At 39.9% G+C, this 26,057-nt stretch overlaps 1 protein-coding gene across 20 annotated transcripts in view; it reads left to right on the top strand.

The window, feature by feature from the left end:
• tcf7l2 (transcription factor 7 like 2) overlaps window positions 1-15,490 on the top strand; it is a 90,745-nt gene extending 75,255 nt beyond the window's left edge. For 4 of the 20 annotated variants that reach the window (XM_067430536.1, XM_067430544.1, XM_067430541.1 and 1 more), the window contains 9 exons: window positions 1,458-1,560; window positions 2,809-2,895; window positions 7,385-7,510; window positions 7,597-7,759; window positions 8,088-8,195; window positions 9,250-9,298; window positions 9,963-10,013; window positions 11,119-11,191; window positions 14,382-15,490. In XM_067430536.1, coding sequence (XP_067286637.1) covers window positions 1,458-1,560; window positions 2,809-2,895; window positions 7,385-7,510; window positions 7,597-7,759; window positions 8,088-8,195; window positions 9,250-9,298; window positions 9,963-10,013; window positions 11,119-11,191; window positions 14,382-14,823 — 1,202 coding nt within the window. In that variant the 3' untranslated portion in view covers window positions 14,824-15,490. Of the gene's footprint in view, window positions 1-1,457; window positions 1,561-2,808; window positions 2,896-7,369; window positions 7,511-7,596; window positions 7,760-8,087; window positions 8,197-9,235; window positions 9,299-9,962; window positions 10,014-11,118; window positions 11,192-11,669; window positions 11,743-12,260; window positions 12,323-14,381 lie in introns of those variants that run through there. The other 16 variants (XM_067430533.1, XM_067430543.1, XM_067430538.1 and 13 more) reach the window with 13 other exon arrangements.
• The last annotated feature ends 10,567 nt before the right edge of the window (window positions 15,491-26,057 follow it).

Genomic DNA, 26,057 nt, shown 5'->3' with positions numbered 1-26,057 from the left:
AGGTTGCGCCCCTCCTTTTGTGTTCATGTTGAGATGAAGCTGTTGACCTGGGTCAGTTAAGCCTGTGGAGCCACTTGACTTCTGGGAGATGTAGTCAGGGACCTCTTGTGCTTAACTGCATGATCCCAAAGCAACTGATTCTGAGAAATAAAATTTCTTTTTTTTCCCCTTATGATGACATGTAAGTCAGACAGTTGTGGAGTCTAGATTTCCCAACCAGGATGAAAACTGTATGAGCAGGAGGTTTACCAGGAAACTCGATTTGAAGGCTTGAATGTTGTATCTGTCAGGATTCTCATCTCACAACAAAAAGGTTTCTGTTCAGGTGTGATATAATGTCATTTGGTGGTATGTTTCGAAATCAGATTATCAAACAGAAAGGTATTTTGCTCCTCTGCAACACTATATAGTCAAACAGCTGCTCTTCAAAGCTGTCAACAACCTGCATGTTGATTTTGAGGTCTTTTTCTGCTCTCATAACAGACCTTATCACTAAGGGCCTCTTTAAAGACTCAGAGACTGTTTAATGTGCTGCTTAATGGCTCGCTTAATTGAGTTTAGAGTTTAATTAATTAACAAATTGTATTACGACCGCTGTATGCAGTGCCAATGTGCTGTGGCGGCATTGTTTTCCTCCCTCTGCACAGCCATTAGCCACTGGTATCTAGCAAAATATTTTGTCTTTATTTTTATGAAACCAGATTTAGTAGATTTTGAAGCAGAAGTACATTAAGTCAATCCAAAGTGAGCTAGCTTGCTAACATGTTATTGTAAACCAGGTGATGTCTGGAAGGCCGTTTTTGTGGACTCTTTCTTTTTAGGAATTGTTTTAAACCTTCTACCCACCATGTGTGATGTTGATAATATAGCTAATTGGCCGTTAAACTCTAAAACCAATTTTGAGACCGCTTCCACACTTGAACAGGCATCAGCTGCTAATATGTCAGTCTCTCTTAACACGTGCCACAGTGTTTGCGTTGTTGACTTGTGAACCTCAATTATCGCCCGTTGTTAATCCTCTGATTCGATAGACAAATGTGACAGGGCTCTGTATTTTTTCTCCTCTCCCCCGTGTGCCATACAACATCGTGGCTGCCTCCACAAGCTTTGATCAGAACGTGTGATTTAGAGCTGTGCATGTGAGCTCAACCTCCTCCCTCTCCCACCTCCCTCTGATGTTGACTTTGTTCAATTGTGTATCTCACAAAGGATAAATTTAACACTTAAACTTCATCGGGGAATTTCTATGTCAGGCCAAGAGCAGAAACATTTTCACACCGTTTACACACACATTTCTCTCTCTCTCTCTCTCTCTCTCTCTCTCTCTCTCTCTCTCTCTCTCTCTCTCTCTCTCTCTCTCTCTCTCTCTCTCTCTCTCTCTCTCTCTCTCTCTCTCTCTCTCTCTCTCTCTCTCTCTCTACATTCTTTTATTTGCATTTTTTATATTTCTCTTGCAGGAATCCCAAGGCCTCCACATCCTTCAGATATATCCCCCTACTACCCCCTGTCACCTGGCACTGTAGGCCAGATTCCCCATCCGCTAGGATGGTTAGTACCACAGTAAGCAGACCAATTTTATTCCTCTTTTCTTTTTTTTATTATGTACAGTGGGTTCCAAAAGTCTGAGATCACTAAAATTATTTTAATGAATACATATTGTGTGTGTGTGTGTGTGTGTATATATATATATATATATATATATATATATATATATATATATATATATATATATATATATATATATATATATATATATATATATATATATATATATATATATATATATATTTAATCTTAAATATAAAAAAATATTAATTTTATCGACAAATTAATATATATATGTATATGTTTATATGTTAAAAATATTTAATTATTTTATCAATTTCAATTTGTATTTCTTAGGTTCAATTCGATTTTAAATCTCAAATCCATTTTTATTGTGAACTCTGACTTTTTGCTCCACTCTAAATATGACATATATAACTAATTTTAAGCATTGTTCTAAAATGTTGCATTTTGTTATCCTTTATTTTATATTTACCAGGCCTCTATCCACCTTACTGTGTTGCCATTTTAAACTTTGACCATCATGTCACGCAAAAGCTAACTCATAACCTCTGTACAGTTTATACATTCTAGAAAGGCACCGCTGGGGCACCACAGCAATGCACCCATGGCTTTCTTCATCCCCTAAACTCTAAATTGCCTCTTTGTGGCAAATGCTATTTTGCATGTCTCTGTATTGTCCAATTAGAGTAATGAACTGTGATTGCCAGGATTTTACCCACAATTCCACACGGGGGCTCTCCCCTGGTAACTCTTGTCAACACTTGTTAATATGACAAAAGGCTACAAATTAAGCTCTGTTAATTTAATGTTTTCTCACCGCGATCTAAATACCGAGAGAGGCCCCAAGCGCAGCCATGGCCCTTTGATTCTCTGCACTTTATTTTGGTATAAATTTACATTCATTATTGTTTGTCTTTGGATGTGTAGACCTCAATTAGCGTGATGGCTCCATTAAAGGGGCCGGTGCTTCGTCTTTAATTAGCACAACAAAACACCTAGTTTCAGTTCAGGGAGAGGGGCCTCCATCGACACCAAGCACAGGGTTATGAAATTTAATTAGCCATTCCTATCAGATTTGTGGCATTCAAATTGTTCAGAGTTTGCTTCCCTTTGATCTGCGCTCTGCAATCCCCTAGATTTTTGTTCTGATCAAATGAGAATAAAGCCGCCTGCATAGAGAGTGCTTTTTTCTCTTTTTTCATCCCTTCCTTTACCTCACTTTCTTTCTTCTTTTTCTAGGCAAGGTCAACCAGTTTACCCAATCACGACGGGAGGTTTCAGACACCCCTACCCAACTGCCCTCACTGTCAATGCATCCATGTCAAGGTGAGTTGAGCCTTGGGACGACCGACTCGCCGAGAATGCAAGCGTGCTCTGTGAGCGTGTCAAACCCCCACAAACTTCTCCCTTAAGGAGAGACAGCTCTCGCCTCAGTGTTCAAAAAGACGGCCCCATGCGATCTGCTACGTATTAAAATATTAATTGTTGTTATCATTTTATAATGAGACCCCTGAAGAACGTTTACCCCGCCTGAATTTCAGAGAACGATAGGCCTGTCAGTGTCTTCACGTCATTTAGCCACTGTCACGCACAGAAGTAATTGAATCTCCGCTGCAGATTTCAGGGGGCTGTCGTTGGACTCTGAGCGAGAGCTTTGTGTGGCCCGTTGGGGTCTGGTTCAAGTGGCGATTTGGACGCAAAAGTCCCCAGGAGAGCAGTAATGGTTGTATGTGTGGGGGGATTGTGGGATATGTGTGCGAGCGTATGTTTGTTTTAACTGTCACAGTGATTGCTCCCTTGGGACTGTTACTCATCTGTTATGTGAGAAGTGGGAGGTGTTTGCTTTAGATGACAAATCTCTGTTTGCTTTGTTGCTTTTGTCATTCAAACACAAACGTGAGATCCAACAGGGGCAAACAGCTTCATATGGTGGTCACCTTCTTCTGCATTTACTCAGCCTTTCCTCCTAATCTGAAGCATATGATACTCTTTTCACAATGATGATGAATGTGAAGATGATGATGATGATGATGGTGGTGAGACTAGCCAGAGAGGCACAGAGACACATCTGGTTTATAGTTTCGAGAAATAGAGACCAACTCAAGCCCAGCCTGTGTCTCCAGACAGGGACAAACTCCTGTTTAATTGCAGCGTGATTGGAAAAGCAGCTCTGGAGGCCTGGTGAGCTTAGACCATAGGACGTTGATTGATAAATGTGAGCAGGGAAGCAAGAGAAGGAGGGAGGAAGAGGGAAGGGGTTTAACACTGGCCTGGGTTTGAGCATGAAAAGCCTTGGAGAAGGTCCTCCAGAGCTCACAGAAATGTCCTTTACCGTGTTTCTGGATATATAACATACACAAACATTGGGCCTCATTCATGAAATAGGAGCAAAACAAATGTATGTAAATTGTGTCTTTTGTGACATATATTTTTTCACAAATATTTTGTGAAACGATTCTTAGATAAAGGGCTAAATTAATGCATCAAATAGAAACAACAAGAAGAACAAGTCATTCATGAAACGATTAAAAACAAATTTGAGAACATTATTTGATGCGTATGTTGATCATGGAATTAATGCAGTGCATTTCTTAGTAAATTAAATATATTTACAGTTGATCAATCAAAAATTAGCAGAAATAATTTTTAATGTTAATCATTCATAAAACTTTTTTTATTGGGTTGTTTTTAACGTAAGAATGCTTTAACAAAACATTTGCATTCATTCTGTTTGCGTGAGTGAATGAGCCCCTATCTCTCACTTGCATCTAGTATATTTTCATCATCCTCACACAGTTTAAAGTGGTCAGGCCAAACATAATAGCTCTGAAACGCAATATTTAGCTCTGCAGTGATGATCTGAGTGCATTGGCAGCTGCTCTCCTTATGAGCACAGGGTCTTTGCAGCTGGTCCTGACTCTTAAAAGTCCATTTTTATTAACAGCTGGCTTTCAAAACAAGGCCTCACACATTTGACACCAACAGCTTTCACACTGTGTGTGTTTTGAGGCCTCGGCTCCATAGAGAAGTCATTTGTACCCTGCCAAGGCCTGGAATGAGCCTGCTCCGCCGTCAGGCGCCTGTGCAGGTCTGCAGCCTCTGCTCAGACACTGGACCTTCACTTAAGTGACAGCTGATTCTGTTCTAATGAGGCCTTTATATTGTGATCATCCTATTTCCAGTGCAGGCTAATTGAATCTTCTGAATGGGGGCTAGGGGGATTGGTGATGTGCTGGGGAAGAGCTAATGCGTTTTGATAATCTGTAATTGAATTAGCATAGATTAATAAGTGGTGGTCTTGTGTCTCTGCGGAGGGAAGGTGCTTTAGCATGTTTGTGTCAAAACCGGCGGCGTCCGCTGTCACCAGCCTCCTGCGCAAAATAATGAGCGCCAGGAAAAGGTTTCATTAATTGTGTTTATCTGTGAATAAAGAGGGCAAGAGAGAGAGAGAGAAAGTGGGAAATCTTGCTTTGTATTCTTTCTTTGTGGACAGCAACTGCAGAAGAAGACCTCAGGATTAAGAGAAGCCCATACGTTTCTCTCTGGTGCCTGTCTTCAGCTCAGAGAGATTCTGATGGCCCTATCTGCTGCCATTTATTATGCAGTTAGCACACAGGGCTTCATGTAGCGATCTGCTTTTCACCCAGGTACCGCTTCAGCCTCCTAAAAAATACATTTCAGAGCACGAACGGCGCGGACTCGGATCCGGCAAATGAGCTACATTGTTTTGATAATGGGGTTGGAGTCGTACAGGTGTATCGGCCGTCCCGGGTGACAGGGGGAGGAAGTGTAGGCCCCTTGGCCCCTGCCTGCGCCTGCCCTTTGATATGTTCCTCCATCCGCACCTCCGCTCCAATCCCTTCTTTTTCCGCAGAAGAAGAGAAAGCGAATGACAGACGGAGCGCACCGGCGGGGTCATTATACATTAAACAGGCGCCGAGGCCATCGCTCCGATTGGCAATTAAATGGCACTCACTGACACTCGGCTGGTGTGGAAGAAGATTGAGACATTGGACCCTGCAGGGGCCCTTCTCGGCACACCTCTCTGTCTCGCTCTTCCCTCAGCAGGGCTAAATTGGTGGCAGACTCCGCTGCGTGCTGATGAGCGGAATGATGCCCTGTGCTTCAAAGGGATGGCCGTCATGTTTAAACCATAACCTGGGCCTCGCTATGGCAACAGCAGCACTGGTGGGGGTGGCGCTGATGGGAGAGTCAGGAGGAAAAGGAGGGAAAAATTGGACAGCGGAACAGAGGAAATTTTAACAAGTATGCAAGGGCAGAAAGAGAAAGAAAAAAGGTGGGGGCTAATGATCACGGCACGGCAGCCACAACGCCGGTCCCCCCTCGGTAGAAGCGGACGGGCGGCCCGGATGACATGGCACAAACACACATGTGTCAGGGATGAAGGGAAGAGAGAATAGGAGAAGAGAGATTGGGGGGAAACACAGTCCCCAGAGAGAACCTTCAACAGAAACTAGTTGTTCCTTGTGAGTTTACGCTCATCATTATATTCTGGCTCCAAGCCATATAGCCACACTCAAGCAGATAATGAGCTGTTTGAAAAAAAGAATTATTCCTTCTCTTTTTTTCATCATCCGCCATTCTTTCTCTCAGATTTGTGTACGGCCACGCACAGCTGGGACGCACTACACAGACACACACACACACACACACACACACACACACACACACACACACACACACACACACACACACACACACACACACAGACACGTCTATTTGTATGCTCAGGAATTTATTCTGCTTTCCTACAGATCTTTACACAATGCTTGGGGGATGATATTATAGATAAGTCCTTCAATCAGGCAGGCAGGGGACATGATAGCTTATAATGCAAGAAAATAATCAAAAGGTAAATAAATGAGAAGAAAATGACCACCCTTAAAAATATTGATTTTAAAACAAATGTTTACTCTGTGATTCATTTGAACTCTACATTTTTATTAAAGAATGTTTTTTTTTTCTTTCTTTAAAATAATGTCTGTTCTTCACCTCTGAAATGACTTTTTTTTTTTTTTTTTGCTGATGTAAACAAGGCCATGTGAGTGGGGAAAACAATATTAACCAATGATATTAGCCAATGGGGGGGGGGGGGGGGGTTAAAGTACCTTTTTTACTTTATAAATGTTTTTAGTCTTTAATTTAATTTTGAAGAAAATTTGTATTTATTTATTTTAATTTATATAATTTTATTGACCTTCAAATTCCTTCTGTTTTGTTGACAGCTAAGGCAGACGTTAGTCCATGTTTTATGTTCCTATCAAATGTTAATGTTAAAAACAACATAAAAATCCCTTATTTACTTTCTTAATGTTTTGGTCCTTATTATTCATTATTTGTCATTTTGAACAAATTATCAGTGCATATTATTCCGAAGAAAAAAATGGTTTCAAATCAAAATATAATCACTTTATCCACTTCTGAAATTATTTTAACATTCTGCTGACGTGGCTATGTGGGTGGGAAAGATTAAATTTAATGATATTAACCTATATTTTAATCATGGCCCTCTTTTATGATCAATACAATTCACTCTAGCTAATTTGTTTGATTTCAAAATGAATATAAAATGCGAACTTTCAGAACTTCCATTTCACGTTGAATTTGTCGCTAGGTGTCACTTCCCTTCTCCCACATAACAGATGTATTAGGTTACTGTTGCTTTGTGTTTATAAATGCTGTGATGTGTGAAATGTTTAGTTCATAGTCAGTGCTTTACTCTGTGAATGTGTGTGTCCATCCATCATTTCACCCGTGTCCACTCTGACGATTTACACAGTCTTCTCTCCTCCAGGTTCCCTCCTCACATGGTGCCCCCCCACCACAGTTTGCACACTACAGGGATCCCCCACCCAGCCATCGTCACACCCAATGTCAAGCAGGAGTCCTCTCACAGTGACATCGGGTCCCTCAACAGCTCGTAAGTTCACTTTACACTTTCAATTCTCTATTAAGTTGAATTAAGTTGGTATGCGTACGCTAACATATCATCCCTCCCATTCGCAGGAAACACCAGGATGCGAAAAAAGAGGAGGAAAAGAAGAAACAGCCACATATAAAGAAACCTCTGAACGCGTTCATGCTTTACATGAAGGAAATGAGAGCCAAAGTGGTGGCAGAGTGCACACTGAAAGAGAGCGCAGCTATCAACCAGATCCTAGGCCGAAGGGTGAGTGTCACACACACAACAAGGCCAAAGCGTTATGCGAAGTGGCAGCAGACTGTCTCAACTACTAAGACCACAGATTGCAGTGTTGTCGGCGGTGGAAAAACACTGCTTATTCACTTTTCTATTTCTGTATAATTGTAATCTTGCTCAATGTTGCTATTGAGTAAAAGTACAACACCATGAGAAGGGGAATATTTAATCACAGTGGTTGGACCACTCATGGAAACACTTCCGTGCTGTTAGAGCCTAAAATATCAGTGGTCTCTTTCTCGATGAGTGTTATGGCTGCAGTTTTGATGGATGTGTGTGTGTGTTTCTTTATGTGCAGTGGCACGCTCTGTCCCGAGAGGAGCAGGCCAAATACTACGAGTTAGCCAGGAAAGAACGACAGCTTCACATGCAGCTGTACCCCGGCTGGTCGGCACGAGACAACTATGTAAGTTTTTAAGTTTTCAACAAGTAACAATCTTTATTCCTTCCCCAGGGGCCACACGGCAGTTTAAAGCCATCCAAATGTGTATTTTACAAATCATATGACAAACATCCAACAGCTTCTGAAGGAAGCTAAAGCACTCAACACTCACAAAAACGGCTTTAACTTGGGTAGTTGGCTGGTCTTATCTGGCTTAAGCTGGTTTAGTTGTTCAAAACCATTTTAAGACCAGCAAAACAGACCAGCTTAGCAGAGCTGGAAGTATTTAGATATATTTTAGATCTATGTGCTGTACATGTGCTTTTCTTCAGTGCAGTGAGATCTGTTTTTTTCCCCATGTGCAGTGCGATTTTTTTTTCCCTCTGCTTTCATTAGTATTCCACTGGTTCACCTAAAAAGAGAAAGGCGAGCTGAGATCAGAGTAATTAAATAACCACAGGGCCTAAACGCCTCGCAGCTTTGATGAAAGAGGACATCTCTCTCCGCCGCCAGAAATGGGGAACGAGCGCACCGTTTACAGTTTCGCCGGAGTTTCGCGCCTGACAAACGGCCCCACCGCCCAGCCTGTCAACTCCCCTTGGAGTCTGACCACGTTTCTTGACTCTCCTAGTCAAAGTTCCTCAACCGGAGCAAGATAATCGTTCTGCCTGGGCCTGACCTAGGCCTCAGCGAAATCAGCGGCCGTGGACGCGTCCGGCAGAACCGTAGCTCGTTTTCGAGGACAAACGCAACCAAACGAAAGTTCTCTCGCTCTGCTCTTCCCCTCCAGTAAACTGATTCGCTCAAAGAAACCTCAAGAGATTCCGATCGTTTCACAATGAAAGAGAAACTAAGCAGCAACGAGACAACAAGGAATAAACAAAAGGAGAGAAATAGGACGAGGGGAAAGATAGGGAAAGTTCTGTTCTGTCCTGCAGTGGCAGTTTAAACCTTCAGGCTCTTACATGAATAAATAAATCAGTGAAAACTCTCTTGTTCATTTCATGTCTCGGTCTTTTCTGCAATATAATAACTAAGGTTCCTGTCTATTTCTCTTTTTCTGGCGGGTAACTATCAGGGGAAAAAGAAGAAGAGAAAAAGGGAAAAGCAGGCAGGAGAGGGCAATGGTAAGTGAGCTGCAATTATCTCTCATATTAAAGCAGACCCATCATCTGTCACAAGTGTGACATCTCAAAGATGAAAGTCCAGCTTTTTTTTTCTTATCTTTTTTTTGTGCCTGCCTCATTTTGTATATAGCTATGCTACCCAATGCAATATTTACACGATAGACTGCTTGTTATCCCCCTCCCCTCCCCTTGCCCCATGTTGAGCATTAATAACATTGAATATGCATGACCCCCCCACCTCCCTCCTACCAGCTGCCCCCCCACCCCGTGCCCAGCCCCCCTCCAGCATTTATCGTACTGTGATATGTATGTTTTGAGAGTGTGAGAGTTGATCACCCTTGTGACTGAGTTCCAGCCTCCGAATGTGCCGCCCATGCTTGACACTGTGCTTATGTGGACGTAACTTTGGGCTGTGCCTGCTGCATGCTTTTTTATATGTGTTTATATAGTAGTAATATATATACATTAAAAAAAAGTGTTTTTTAAATTCACCCACATCTTTCAATTAAGGAGGTTTGCTGATTACATTGATTTAATTCACTTGATCATTCTTCTTCATGATGCTGATTATTGTGAGATATTGTCCAGGAAGAATGTATTTGCGGTCTCTCTCCATCATGGACACCTTTTGAAGGCCTCTGTATCTTGTTCTTTTTTTTTCCAGAACACAGAGAATATTTTCCAAATCCTTGCCTTTCACTCCCTCCGATTACAGGTGCTAATGTCATTTTGAGTCTTAAATTACTAACTTGCTTTATTCCCCTTTTTTGGTTCTTTATGTATTTATTTATTTGTGCTTGTGCAGTATATCAAATATTTAATGATCTTTCTTTAATGAATAATGCTATATGTACATATCTGCTTTATATATTTATTTTATTTGCCAAGCTCAGTAATTCTCTTGAAAAATACATTGCTTTTACTTTATTTTGCTCCGTTTCAGTTGTTTCCTTTGCTCCATTTTTCATTCTACACATAATGTCATCAAAAGATGCTTCTATGTTAAAAGTCATGTATTATTATGTTTAAAAAAAATCCCAGATTTGGTAAACTCTAAGCATGCAGCTGCAGTATGTTTATAGGAAAGACCTCTTTATGCTAAGAATAACCAGAGATGTTGTTATCAGGGTAAACCTCCTTAATCTACTGCCTTAAGTAGCTGCGCCTCCTCCACGCCCTCAGCATGAGAGCGGGTTCTGCCCTGTCTCCTCTTGATCTGCCCCGCTTACGGCCTGCCTTCACCCTCCTCGAACACTTTACCCCGGTGCTCAGATGGAATGTTCGAGGTGGATGAACGTGGGCCAGCCCTGTTTAAGCAGCAGCTTTGTAGTGTTTCCCGGCTTAAACTAATGCTCCGCCTCCCTCCTATAGCTCCTCCCTGCTCCTGCTGCCTCAACAACCTGTCCCTATCACCTCCTCTAGACTAGAACAGCCAGATAACGTATGGCAGACATGTATCCATATCTGCTGCATCCCGCCCTGCTTACCTTTTAACAAACAAGCATTTATTCATAAAGAGCCTTGGTTATGAAAGGCATGCATTGTGTGTTGATTTGTTGGTTTCTGTCATTCATTTACTTTCATATTTGTTTCTTGGCGTTTGATTTCGAATTATTTGTATTACTAACAAAATATGGTGAAATATGTCTGTAAAGGCATTACTGCACATTTGATTGCCACTATTTAAATATATCTGTAGGAGAAATAGACATTTGTAGAGCTCGTCAGATTCATTGGATTCAATTTATCTCTCTTTCCGCTCTGTTTTCTGATTTCATCTCTCCTCTGCGCTGGCTTCCCCCTCCCCTTCTTCACGTCAGATCTGAGCGCCCCAAAGAAGTGTCGCGCACGCTTCGGGCTCGACCAGCAGAATAACTGGTGTGGCCCATGCAGGTGTGTATCTGGTGTGCCGGCAGGTGTGCTAGAGCAGGTGACAGCTGGGGAACTCTCTCATTGGTACCTCCTCCCACTTTTCTGGCTCTCTCAACCTCGCATTCTCTCCACGCCACTTCCTCTGCCAATCAGCTTCTGCAAATCTGGGAGATGGGGTTTGTTTTTCTCCTCTAGGTGGGGTGAAATGGCTGTTTGTGTTTCTTTTTGTGTGAATGTGTGATAAAGGAGTTCACATAATACTCCTTTTTGAAACTTAAATAAAAAGGTGGGGGTTTATTTCCCTCTGTTGAGGGGGAGGGGTGTGGCCAGGGGGTTGAGATGGGCTGGTCGTGGTAAGTTTTTGGGAAGGCACGGTACCAATGTCCACAGCTGAATCATTTGTTCTAGCTCCTTGCTTTGTTTTGTCCAATGACATGTGTTTTTTTTTTTTCTTTCTTTCTTTCTTTGTTGTGTTTTTATGTTCCTCTATGGATAACAGATGCAAATACCCCTAAGAAGTGTCGTGCCTTGTTCGGGCTTGACCAGCTGGGTTTATGGTGCAAACCCTGCAGGTATATTCCCAGCCCCGCTCTTGGGGAGAACGTCTAAATTACGATGATGATGATGATGATGACAAAAAAAATCTGCTTTTCTTCTCTGGACACTTTCCATGGATTGTGTTTTCCTACTTCAATCTCCGAGGCCTTGTTTCAGTTTATGTTTACAAAGACTTCATTCTTACTTGTTTCTGTCCTTTTCTGACTTAAGAAACACTTCAGACGAACTGAAATCCTTGGGCAGAAAATGACGAAATAATTGCATTGTGGTTCAAATTTCAAGTCGAGCAAAAATTATTTTTTTATTAAGTATTTTTATATTAGTATACTTAATTATTGCTGGCTTTTCTGCCCAAGGAACTAATCTACTGTTTTGTACTGTTCTGCCCAGTAGAAATGTGTGATGTAGCCACTTGTTTTGTGGAGGGCAGGGTTGGGGTGATGCCATCTCATCCCCCCTCTCTTTTTTTTCCTCCCCTTCTCCTTCTTCTTCTTCTTCCTTCTCCACTCCTCTCTTATAACCCTTTATTCAGTCCCAACCTCTTGTCTTTCTGTTCTAATACAAGCAGTCTTTGAATTGGGAATATGTTGATGGTAGGTATTTGTTTCTGCTAAGTAATACCCTTTTCTGTGTCATGCTTGTGCACTCTTTCCTTTTCACCCTTCCCTCATCGTGGACATCAGACGTTGTGCTGTTGTGATACTCCACTTTCCGATTTCTACTTGTCCTTCATAATCCTTTCTAGTTTAGAAATCCACCTGATTTCTCCGAAATCCACTCTCTCTAGTCCAGGTTTGGTGAGAATCTCACCAAACTTTTGAAATGTATATAAAAAAAAAAAAAAAAAAATTCAATTAGATGTTAGTCTGAGTTCAATGTTGTCAGACACGCTACGCTGTACAAGGACGCACTATTTTTCAAATTTTGACCTATCCTGCTAGCCAGTAACTGTGTTATTGAAGTTGTTGAGGTTGTATTTTTATGTGGGGGTAGTGCTGTCATCAGCACCGCTTGTTATTCAGAGGAACAGCCTGTGCATTTTTGGACTGTGCTGAGAGAAACGTTGGTAGTTGCGTCTTGATTTTGGGAGCTGGAAGGTTAAAAGACCCCACTCAGCTCTGTTTCCTGAAAGATGCATCTGGAGAAATTCCCTCAGAGACCTATAAATCGATAAGGAACACAGGGAGATACTTAGAATCAATATGGCTCTTAAAAAATGGATATTAGCTTATTTGCCGCTGTTTGACAGGCAGTTAACACATTGACAGACCTGAACCATTCCTGAATTCATGAATGGCCTCCATGCAAAAGACGTTCTGTAGCTTTACAGCCATGCACCGTACAGGATAGCGTATAGACAGAGTCTCTTTTCACCCATCTTTGACCCTGAAGTGCCATGTCGCCTCTGTATTAAGTCTGTTCTGTGCAGATCCCTCCAGCTGCATGTTGTGCATTGCCACCATATACAGAGTGGGTTAAAGGGGCCGTGACAAGATTCCCGCACCAAAATCGTCCCCTTTTTGTCATTTTTCTTCATCATAGTCTGTATCTACCTCTCCGACTGTCTCTCTGTCTTTTTTCGCACTTTCGCCTGAAACCAACACGCATAAGAGCAGGCAGGGGTATAACTTGAGAAACAATCCTTACCTGGCTGTTATTTTCATGACGAAACCACAAAGAAGTTGGTTAATTGAACCCGGTTCTCCCGCAACTCTCTGGCTCCCCCTATCTTTAATTTAATTCTCTTTTATTTTACTCTGTGTTTGTTGCTTTTTCTTTTCTCTTTTGGAGTTAGCCTCGGCTGCATCACTGAGCTCGCCCTTTAGGCAGGATAAAGAGAGTTTTTGGGGAGGAGGGGGGGTGGTCAGGTCAGGTAGGGCAAGGTACACTGAGGTTTTCCCGCTCTCTCCGTTTCTCTTGCTTTCTCTCACCCTATCACTTCTCGTCTCTCTCTCTCTCTCTACCCCTACCTCACGGCGCGCTGGCTTGGCGCTGGTGAGATGTGGCTGGCTGGAATGGCTGGCCGTAGGCGTAGCAGACGAGAGAGGGTCCTGACCCGAGCAGAAATGCAAACATGGCACCACGACCTCTGTGCAGAGCGCTCACACACATGTCTTAGGGGCAAGCTGAGAGTAGCGCTTCCTCTCTAACCTCTTACCCCACCATCTGAACTTCCCCTGAAGGAACGCAAGGAAAAAGACAGGAAAAAAGAAGGGAGAAAGAGGAGTGTAATAATTCAAGCTGATGTGTAAACCGGATGGATCCCCTCGCGGTTTGCGAAACTGGGGTGGAGTTCTTTTGTTTGGAGTTGCGTTGCGCTACAGAAGGAAAACAAAGAGAGACGTAGGCCTCACCTCTTTCATCATCCTCATTCCGTCTGTTCATCTTCCTCTTGTCCTTCCACTGTCCTGTCTTCTCTGCATGTAATCGTGTGACACCTTGTGAGAGCGAGATGGCTAATCTCGTCCAGCGCTAGCGTCCATTTTTATGCAGAGTCTGAAAGTGGGTCTGCCAGAAGTTGCTAATAAGATCAGCATGGGTGTCCTGACTTAAAGATATGTGCATTTAAATGGACGTTACTGCTCTGTGTAATTCACCCTGGTGTTCTGACCAAGAGCTTCAACATGTCCCCCCCCCCTTTTTTTTCTTTTAGGAGAAAAAAGAAGTGCATTCGCTACATTCAAGGTGAAGGCAGCTGTGCCAGTCCTCCTTCTTCGGACGGAAGCTTACTAGAGTCCCCCCCATCCTCCCCCTCCATGGTTTCTCCCTCCCCATCCTCGAAAGAGTCCAAACCACAGACTGAACAAATGCAACCTCTCTCACTGACTATGAAACCGCCCCCCCTGCTCTCGTCGTCCCAACACCAACACCTCTCCTTGGCTCCGCCTCCACCCTTAGCTCTGTTGGACAACTCCAGGGCAGGCAAAGCGCCCGGCTCGGCACACAACGGATCCTTGGACCCCTCAGATGTGCCGTCATCCCGACCCACAGGCTCCGCCTCCTCCAGGCCCACCTCGGCCTGCCATTCCCACTCTCTGATGCCCAGCTCCACCCCGACGCAACCCCTTTCACTCGTAACTAAGTCAATAGACTAGCTCCGTTGTTTTTTTAAAACTGGCTTTCTCTGTTGGTCTGTCCGTCTGACTTCGGTCTTTTTTTCATTGTGTGTTCTGATTCTCTTGTTTTTTTCTGTGCGATATGGCTTTGAAAATTTTGTTAATTCTTTATCAAAGTTCATTGGTCAATATTTGACCTGTCATTATCTAAAAAAAATGAAATTATTATGATTAAATATTGATAATTAAATACACTAAGTTGTAGAGTATAGCTTTGTGAATCTGCCAAATTTTTTATGATTTTTTTCCTTCAGGTTTTGTTTTTATTTCAGTTTTTTTTCCAGCTGTACAACAGAAAAATGCATAATTGTTATGTAGTTTTACATAAACATGTTTAAAGAAAGATATACAAAATAGGCGCGGATTCGGTGAGCCCTTTTCTCAAAGAATTGGTTCTCCTTCATTATTTGTATTAAATACGAGCTTGTGAACCAATCATTTTACAGCTGTCCAAAACTCAGAGGGCACGAGGACTGTGGAGACACCTCTCCGCCTGAGGAACAACTTTAATTGTGATGTTACTTGTTCATGTTTAAATGTACAGAAATTTGGGGGGTTACTGTGTTAATATGCATTGTTCCATTGCGTTGTCTGTTTTATCTTTGTTTTTTGTCGTTGTTTACCAGGGGGAGGGAGGTTGACTCGGATTGGGGTGGGTGGACTCGATTGGAGGGGTGTTTTGGGGTGGGACGGGTGGGTGGGATGGGGTTTGGGATATTCAATACAAACTGTCACAATGCTAGGACCAGTAGTATTTATTGCTTTAGAGATTGCTTGTTGTATCTTGTATGTTGTCCCTTTTTGAAATCTTTTTTGTTTTCTTAATACATTGTATAAATATTCTTTCTTAACGTAAGCAACTTATATATATATATAAATGATCCATTTTTACAAAAAGGTTTTGAAGTTTCAAATGTTCTGTTTTAACATGAATTTATTATTTTATTTTTATTTTATTTTTTATTTTGTTGAAAACCAGGATTCCACCTAAACTGCAGTGTAGATTCTCAAAAAAAAACCTAAAAAAGCAAAAACGCACAAAAAGGCAAAAAAAAGACAACAACGAACAGATGTATGCACAACTTAATTTCTAGAAACATATCTATAAGCCATTTTACAATAGGTGAAAAGGAAACTTGAAACGGGGACGGTGGGTTCCATGTCTTCAATAGTCGAATTTCGTCTCAAGCCCTTCTTTTCTATTGCACAGTCTCATCTCCGCCTGACTGTAGAATCGTGTACAGATTTTTTCCCGTGCCAAAATTTGTGATAATTTCCTCTCCACCTCTTATGACGCTGTAGGTTCTTTCGTTGTCCAATGTTCGTTTTTCCTTTTCTTTTACAACCATAATTTGCTGTGACGTTACATAGATTGCTATGTATGTAGTATAAATGTTGCTATAACAAATGTGTTTGGTAGCAGATTGTCAAATAATAAAATTTAAACTTAATAAAAGACGGACGTCATACTGTATAAACCCTCAAGGGCCAAATTATGTATATTAGGAGGTTCATAAAAAACTATTAAATACTACAAAAAAACACAAACTGCCACTTTTAAGTACACTACTACATATAGGTAGATAGAAAAAATAGGCATGTTGATGTTGCAAGAAGCTGTAAAAAAGCTACAAGAGAATCATTCATTCGGTGCCATTGTAGTTGACATGACGCAACTGTAACCCGTCGATTACTTCTCTGGTTTATTAAGATGCTAATGATGAATAGTTTGAATGTTTCCTTAACGGCTGTGATGTTCCTGTTCTCTTTTATGCTCTTATATTTTTTTTCTTTTCTTTTTTTTTCTTTGTTTTTTTTCCTTTGTTTTTTTTTTTGTTTTCCGTTTTTTCCATTATTTGAAATGGTTCCCAAAAACCATGTTTTTGTAATGAATAAATGTTAATGCTGTACAGTCTCTGTAGCATGCAGTTCTGTATTAATAAAAACGAGTTAGTATGTGAACTTGCCTTCTGTCGTCTTCTGCCCTTCATTTGAATAAATGTGGCTGTAATGACCATAACCGTATGATATCAACCACTAAAATAAAAGTCAGCAGTTGACTGAATTATTATTTTTTGCACACCTCCCAACCATTCCTGTTTTTTAAGTAATTGCATGTCTCATTCTGTTTTTTCAAGAGGTGTTATCTAAGTGAAGGTTGCATACTGACTCTGATAAGAATTACAGACTGCAGTAATGATGATTAATGCTAATGAAACCTGAAGTTAGAAGATCCCTGTTCGTTCTCATAACTCTCTGATCACACACCACTGTCTGCAGCTGGTTTCATTCAGAGTGGAATTCAGCTTAAAAGCCTCATGCCAGGATCTGATATTTTAATTTGGCAGAGTAAAGCAGTCAGTCATTTGTGGTTTTAGAAGTAATTACGTTTTTTTTTTTTTTTTTCAAAAGGGAAACATTTTCTACTTTTCCTTTCAGTTTATTATCCATTTCAATTATTCAGTTAAGGGTTAGGGTAACTCTTTCCTCGCTATTGGAGAAATTTCTGTCATTTGTGAGACAACACTTCCCTGCCACTTACGTAATTTTCCGGCTTTCACCGTTATACGGTAGGGGGCCTGAAAGAGTACTGAATCTCCTGATTAAAACACATGCGAAGATGATGCAGAAACAAGCGACATATGTAAAATAACACAATCATCAATATTAAACTGCATATAAATCAAAACTGCCTAATGTTACTGAATAAATATTAGTGGTGGGCCGTTATCGGCATTGAACGTGCTGCGTTAACGTGAGACTCTTATCGGGCGATAAAAAAATAACGCCGTTAATCTATTCTCAAAGTTGGGAGCTGGGTCTATACCAGCGTTTCCCAACCGGGTGCCGTTTAAAAGGTGCCGGCACACACTTGCTCCGTGGTTCATCATCTCACATCTGATGACGCATATTTAATATGGGTTGTAACTTGAAAATAATGCTTTATGTATGTTTCTGTCGATGGATACACGTGCTGGCTTCTCAGTGATACATTAAAACAGCGATAAAATAAAAACGTGGGCAAAACGATCTCTCTTTGTAAACTGTTCAATGCATGCCATATGTCAGAATATGACCAGTCATTTTTACCGTCATCATCCGGGTGTAGAGCCAGAAGGACTCGCGCACTGAGAGATGATTTATCTCTGTGCACTCATCCGAGAGCGCGCAAACGTCTCACAGTGCGCAAATATTAACTTCTCTTTCAAATCTTGCACTTGAACAGACAAACTCACACAGAAAGTATGTCAACATGTCCATCTTGATGAGTATCCAAGCAGACATAGTAAATGCCTTGAGTGAACTTTATACAGTCGAGAAAGACGACGCATATCCCTGCATTATGTCCTAAAGGGGCATAACCTTTACTCTGTTTAATGTCCAACAACAGATAAGGACATCACTCACTGCTCTTAATTGAATAGCTTGTGTAAGTTTAATAAGGATTAATCTTTAATTTAAACAGTGAAATATGCAATTATTTTACATTTGATTACTTTATTCAATTTCTTTACCTAAAAACTAGTGTTAGACCCACCTGAAAAACCTGAAAAGCATTGTTTATTTTATTAGTATCTTTTCTCAAAAGTATTTATTTGGTTGCTGCTTGTATTTAAGTTATTTGTTCTTATTTTCGTTATTTTTATTTGACAGTTGTCCTTTTTTCCCTGAACATAGTAAATACAGAACCGTACCGAAACCGTGATACAAACCGAACCGTGAGCAATCTGTACCGTTACACCACTAGCGTAATGTACGTGAGAGGGTAGCACACAGGAAAGACTTAAAATCTTCATGAAATCAAAACTGACCCTATTTACTTACATTAATTAAAGTTTCTTAAGGGTCGAGATCAAATTATCAGCATCTGTGCTGCATCAAACCACTCCAATAATAGGCTATCCGTCATCACTCCGATTAATGCACGACACATATTAACTGCACAATGTGTGTAAACCTCCAATAAAATTATAAAGTAATTATTCCATCACAAATAAATCTCGCAATCAAGTGGCTGTCTAGTTTTGTACATCTTTTACACAACATACATTTTTATAATATTATTTAAAATTAGGGCCGGGGCTCGATTAAAAAAATTAATCTAATTAATTAGAGGCTTTGTAATTAATTAATTAAAATTAATCGCATTTTAATTGCATATAAATATTTGACCTGAGAACTATGAGAAGTAATTTTTCACATGTATTTTTAGTATACCATTGAATAATGACTGAAAACATAAGCTTAATCAACAAAATATTGTTTATTTATTTCAGTCCAGCAGACCAGCGCAATGTTTGCCATTAAGTGTAGCAAAAGCATATTTGTGATATTTGAGGTTCGATGTGCTGCGGTGATACGCTAACTCCTTGTTGTATATCTTGCACACTACCATGCTCTTGACGACGCTTCCATTCTTTCGTTTTTTAAAACAAAATTTCCCATCCACGGGGCCAAGCAAAGCAGTCTCATCAGCTTCTTCGTTCATGTTCACTCATGCCCTGCGTCTCAATCAGCTCCCTAGTTCAGTAGTCAGGGCACTGATCAAGACATAAGTCAATGGGCTGACTCCCTGATCAGTGCCCTGACTACTGAACTAGGGAGCTGATTGAGACGCACCCATGGTTTGTTGTTGTCGTGACTCCGGAGCGAGCGCTAGTTGGTGTTCCAGTATTATCGGTCCGTCGAATTAATTAATCTTAATTAAAGCGTTAAAGTCCCGGCCCTATTTAAAATTATTACTGTCCTGATTACTACTGTACTGATATTTCAGTGTTTCAATTCTGTGTTTTTCTGTCAATATGGGGTGCTGTGTGTACATTAATGAGAATGTTTTTTAACCTAAATGATTTTAGCAAATGGCTGGAATATAACAGAGTGAAAAATGTAAGGGGTTCTGTATACCTTCCATACCCTGTGTGTGTGTGTGTGTGTGTGTGTGTGTGTGTGTGTGTGTGTGTGTGTGTGTGTGTGTGTGTGTGTGTGTGTGTGTGTGTGTGTGTGTGTGTGTGTAAATACATTTAGACCGCTTAACATAGTGATTGCTATCAGGATATGATATTTTCAATCAGCATAAAAAAACAAAATCACCTATTGCACCTTTAAGAGATGTTCTTGTGCATTATTTTCTTTGATTCATCAAATCAAAAAGAACTCTGATGAGTTATTACACTATAGACAGAGATGTTGAATGTCATGTGAACTAAACAACAGAGCACCCAGACCTCACTGCAATTTCTTCAATCCAGCGATGTCTTTTAAAAGAAGTGTGTATGTCTTGATAAGGATCATTTAGTCAACAATCCAAGTACATATGCTTTGAATCACTATACAAAAGAATAAATATTTTATTTATTCCGGCACGTTCTGTTTACATCGCTATTGTGCCTCGAATCCAAACATTGCCTGTTTAGCCCAGAAAAGCAGTTTCATTTTTCCCTTTCGAGGACATTCTGAATCGGCTCAGTCTGAATGGATGTAAACAAACTTCAAAAGACATCAGTCGATTCAGACCACTCTTGGACAACGCTGTTCAAAGCCTCTACAAAGCTTTGCCTCACAAGAATATCAACAATCCTTTGGCATTGTTCCCAAAGGTCAGAAGATCAATTGAACAGCCTCTATGTGATTATCCACCATGTTAAGGGAAATACAAATGCATGTAAAATATAGGTCAAAAGGATTTTTATTATGTTCATTGTAACAGATTTTTATTTAATCTACATTTCATCTAAAGGAAGCTAATTCTTTCAAGTATAAAGTACTGTCATATACAGGAAGGTCAAGGGTGGAAAAGAAGACCATCTTTCTTTTCCTTTCTAAATGGTAACAAGGGTTCGCTTGGCCTTTTGAACCAAAGGGAAAATATGAGGTTACACTTTCCTAATCATTCAGATCTTTGGGCAACTTGGTTTTGAATATTCATGAGGGAAAACTCTTAATGCAGGTATTGATGTTTTGCATCCATATTTTGACGCAGCTTTTTGAAAGATTTTTGTTGTCTAGTGTCAGTTGCCTGTGAGACCACACGTACCTATTCATCTTAAAATCTGTATTATTGCAATAGGAATACCAATTTATTTAAATATATGGATTGTGACTTGTGGATCAGATTAAATGAAGCATTTTTCAATCCATAACCCACAGCACACTTTATTTGTGCTTTGTTTAGTTTGCCAACAGTTTATCATCTTTATTTTTAAGCACATTTCCTCTGAAAATATTCATTCTGCTTCTTCAAGGCTGATGAATAAGGCTTTTATTGCCAAAGGATGCATTCAGGGTGGGTCCATTTACCAAACCTAAAGTAATTGAAGCCTGCTCTGCTACACAACTCCACTGTATGTTGTTGTGTTATGATGCTGTCTTTAGGATTCCCTCTTAACCTTGGAAGGACCATCAATTCACCTTTTGAATCCAGCAAATTTCCTTTCACTTCATAGGTACGCTTTCTGTGTGTTGTATTTTCTCTAAATTAGATGCTGTATTCTTCTCCTCTATCCCTGTGAATGACTGTTGAAGATCTGTTCAAGAGGATGTCAAGCAAATGAGTTCTAATTACATATTTATGAAGAAACATTTCCTGAGAGACCAAAGCGGTCAAATATGTTTTGGACTGATATACATTTATAGTTAATGTTCTCAGAAATCTTTATTTTAAATATAAATATATAATTTACATGTATACTGATTTACATGTTGCCTAACAGACTTAAAGGGCATATTGCAGGTTAGAGACTTCAGTGAGTCAATGTAGAGAAAAATTATGTAGGAACTAGATTTTTACATTTTTTACTTTTAAAATATAGTATACTTATAAATACGCGTAGGCTTTTAGAGTCGTTTTTGTGAGAAAAAATTTCTTCCGCATCTAAAAATTTGTTTTATTAATGATTTAAAAATAAAATGCAAAAAAAAAAAAAATACATTTGCCATCACACAACACAATGTCACTTTATGACTTTAGTGCTTCAGTATAGTGAAATCACTGTTTACTGACCCTCCTGTTTTCTATTTCTTTTTTTGATATAACAAATGTGGTCAATGTAAACTGTTGCTATATTTATTGTTTTATTAATGGGCCCTTTGACTGCATATTAAGTCCTATAGTTAATAAATTTGCATGCCAACTCAGTGATAACACTCATGCGTTTGGATGGTGTCTATTTTGCACTCTTGCTATTTTAGTGTCACCCCTACACTATGCGCTTTTTTTCTGGTTCATGGCTGATTTGTGGTTTGTATCACCAAAAGATTCTCTGAGTTTTTGAGAAGGCGACAAGTGTGACTATTTTTTTTACGACCCTTTAACATAACCAAAACATAGCTAATGCAACAAAAGCCACCAAGTGTCATCCCATTCTGCGGAACCAAATTTGTTTTAAAATTTAAAACCATTAAATGTTTCGGTCAGTTTTGACCGAAGACGACCAGAGGTTTAAGAGCCAGGCACCTAGTTAGTAAACAATGACATTACATATAAACATTTTTTTTTTTTTTTTTTTTTTTTCTTTTGCTGCTTTGAATTTAAAACCCTTTTCTATGGGCATGGCGTGGGTTAAATGATCCATTCCCCTAAATACATGGTGTTAACCCCTATATGCAGAATCACTTCTGCTGCTCGACAAGAGCAAGAGACATTGAAAAATTGAGCCGTATTGTCTGTACAGTATCTGTGACTGGACAAATGACCCAACGGAATGGCCAGAGGTGTAATTTTCTCGTTCGAATACATACTGCTCCCCCAAATATCACGACATGCCTATAAATCCCAATCTTTCTATAAAGATGTTTATTCAGATTTCCTGAAATTAATGGGCAGTCTAATGCCAAAATTAATTTACCACAGTACCACGTTTAACACACATTTGTCAAAAGCTGAAAAAAATTCCAGTTATATGATGAGTTTAGATAAAGTTAAGACATCCGTCAGTTTATCTGTTTATTATTTATTTGTTTTCATTTTAATATAGTCATGCACTAATTAATTAGTTAAGCATTGACATTTTACAAAGCAAATTAGGTGTTGACATGATGTCAATGTCACAATGTTATCCAGATTACTGACAGTAGCAAAAAAAATTATTTGTTTTTTTTATTTATTTTATTTTTTACAGCAACCGTCTATATCAAAATACTGGGTGAGCTGAAGCACAAACATGAGCCCAGCGTGGCCCTTCCCATTATAGAATAAAGAAGACTTTTGAATGGTTTGTATATTAATAACCTTACACATTCTGTAGCTATATAATGGCTTATTGTAAAAAACTGCTTTAAATGATAAGCTGACTGCTTTTTTTGACGCAGTTCGAGTCTCATAACAAGTATTAGTGTTTTTGTTAAACAACTTTTGCCATTGCATAATGAAATCTCTTATTTTTTTCATTTTGCAATAATACCAGCATCATGTAGTACAAATGTTTAATTGTCATAGACGTATTGCACAGGCTTTCGGAATTGCCAGTATAAAACTTCAGATCTTTTTTTTTTTTTTACACACTTATTAGAGCTGCAGAACGCCACACCGCAATTTTTCTGCATTGTACCAAGCAAAACAATCGTAACTAATCGAGTGTCTAAAGAAAATAAGGCACAAGAATTATTTTTGTTTTCCTCTACGGCATAAACAGATATGACGTTTTTGTGGCCGTTTCCAGTAATGCTAGCCAAGTCTATCGTTGCATCCCAATTTGCATACTATCCGTACTAAATGATCGTCCGAATAAGTGTCCGAAATCAAATACTTATCTAGGCTACTATATAGTGTGCAAAAAAAAGTATGCCAACAGAGTAGTGTTTTCAAATTCAAAATATTCGAAAACCAGTAGGCAAAAAGTACCCGGGTGACCTACTACTTCCGCTGAGATTTTGAAGTGCGCATACAATGAACACTTTACTATCCAATGAGGCCACGAGAGAGGATTTCTGCATGAAGGTGAAGGGATGCAACTGGCACTGGTAGGTCTGTAACTGCACGTTGAACTAATAGATCTGATTTCAGGGAGGGTCATAAACATTAACACATATAAGAAATAACACTAAACAAATAAGGCAGCCACAAACTCTTTCTTTGTTTTTATATTAACCCCAAGCCAAATCATCTAAAAAATAAAACATTGACATTCAGCACAACATGAAAAACAAACAGCACAGCATAACAAATAGTTTTTCCTATTGGGTGAGGCAAGGTGCATAGAAGAGTTAAAGAGTCAGAAAATGTCTTATCTGTTACTCTGACGTCCAGAGTTGCCTGAATTGAATGATAAAGCAATGAACCTTATAGTTCCCCCTGACTTTGCTGATTTCCACAAAAGAGTTCCTCTGAGCAGAATGTTTAGTTCATAGCCATCAGATGTGGTAACAATCCCCTCCAGATCCACAAAGCTAACAAAAATCTGCATTAAGCATATAGAGAACAAGAAACGTCCTTCTACAAACATACAAACCAACTTCTGTTAATTATCTGCATTAAATCAAACAAAATAAATTTCCGTTCAGCCTCTTTTACAAACAAATTGTCCACAACATACATTTCTTCAGCAATAAACAGAAAATAAAGGTTACTTACAAGCACGAAACCAACAAGGACTTTAGCAAACAGCCAGCAAGGCATGCTACTTTAGAGGTAGCCATACTTTCTTCCTCTACTGATCAATTAACTTTAACACTAGCCCCCTAATGGTGAGGAAGGAAATTGCAGCCTATCATGGGTAACAGGCTAGAAGACATCCATATTCCATATTTTCAGGCTTTTCTGTTTACAGCGATAGCATATGATAACTAAAGCATTTAAGTATTGTGGTATTCTGCCATGTTTCTCACTGACACGTCCCCAACTCATAAAGATCGGGGCTTATGCTGCGTTGTTGTGCTTTCAAAATGATCATAAATACTATTTAACCTATTTTAGATTTCAGAAGCGGGAAGTTGACATCTCCGATAGCACGTAAAGGCAGCATTAAAGAAATCCAGAGCTTCCCACTGGTATTTATGACTTAATGGTGCCGTTCGTGCGCATTCAACTTTTAAATACGATCTTTACGACATGACTTGAATGCACAATGGCTGAGGCAGTGCAACCAGATTGGGTCGATGATTTCCAGCCCAAACACAGCCCAATCAAAGAAAAAAGCACCCAAAACTTTAACTGACAAAATAATGTGTTGATAATAAATAATTTTAAATAATAAATAATTTTATTGATACAAAACAAGGTTGATAAGTACCATTTTTATCCCCTTAAAACATAATGTTGATGGGGGGAAAAAATCCCCAGGAAAACAGATCAAATATGAGTAAAATATCCAGGTGAAAACGGCAGTCCCTCAGAAAGCATCATTTTCAGACAAGACAATTTAAGTGCAAAAAGCAACGTAATTATCAGGCATTTCATACAGGTTAATGCACACACCACCGACAAAATGTGTCATTCATTGTACAATACTCCGCTAACCAAAAAATTACAACGGTGCGGTTGCCTTTGTGTTGCGCTTTGCTTTGACAAAACTACAGTATGTCTTTCGTGAAGTTCATAGAACATGCAGCTAGCTGATGAACTGATGAATTGTTGATTCAAACCTCTTTTAGCAGCGTTTGGGGTTGCTAGCTGCAGATGGCCTGAGTGTATATGACAATGGACAGGAGCCATGGTTATATTTATAAACAGTCTTCGAGTCAGGTGGAATCCACGTTTGAGTTACGTATATCTCTCTTCCACTCTTTAATGCAGATTCAACTTACTGTATATTTATGCCACTTTGGCAAATACAACTACGAGTTATCACGCTAAAACCAGGCTGTCGGTCATGAATAAGCACGTCTGCCTGCTAATAGCTGATTGGCTGAAAGTGTGTGCTCGTTGGCGACGTCAACACCTACGCCAGCTGACTCTACTTGGGTCTGTCCCTGCGTCCCAATTCGCATACTGTCCATACTAAACAGTATTCGAAAATAGAGTTAGTATGTCTCAAATCGTAGTATGTTGAAAAGAGTATTCCAAAGATTCCCGGATGGTTTACTATTTCCGGTCCGAATTCGAAGTATGGGGCCCTGTCCCAAATGGCACCCTAAACCCTCACGGTCTTCCGGAGTCCGCACTTTCACAACTGAACGCCGCTTTGACTGCCGCGAAGAAGTTCTCTGCGTAGCTCTGCGTATCACAACACTTCTGAGACCTAAAATGACAAATGGGACACCCTGCCGTCTTATGGACT

This window comes from Pseudorasbora parva, chromosome 21 (genome assembly GCF_024679245.1).
Source record: "Pseudorasbora parva isolate DD20220531a chromosome 21, ASM2467924v1, whole genome shotgun sequence".
Taxonomy (NCBI): domain Eukaryota; kingdom Metazoa; phylum Chordata; class Actinopteri; order Cypriniformes; family Gobionidae; genus Pseudorasbora; species Pseudorasbora parva.
This window is presented reverse-complemented; position numbering and strand designations above follow the sequence as displayed.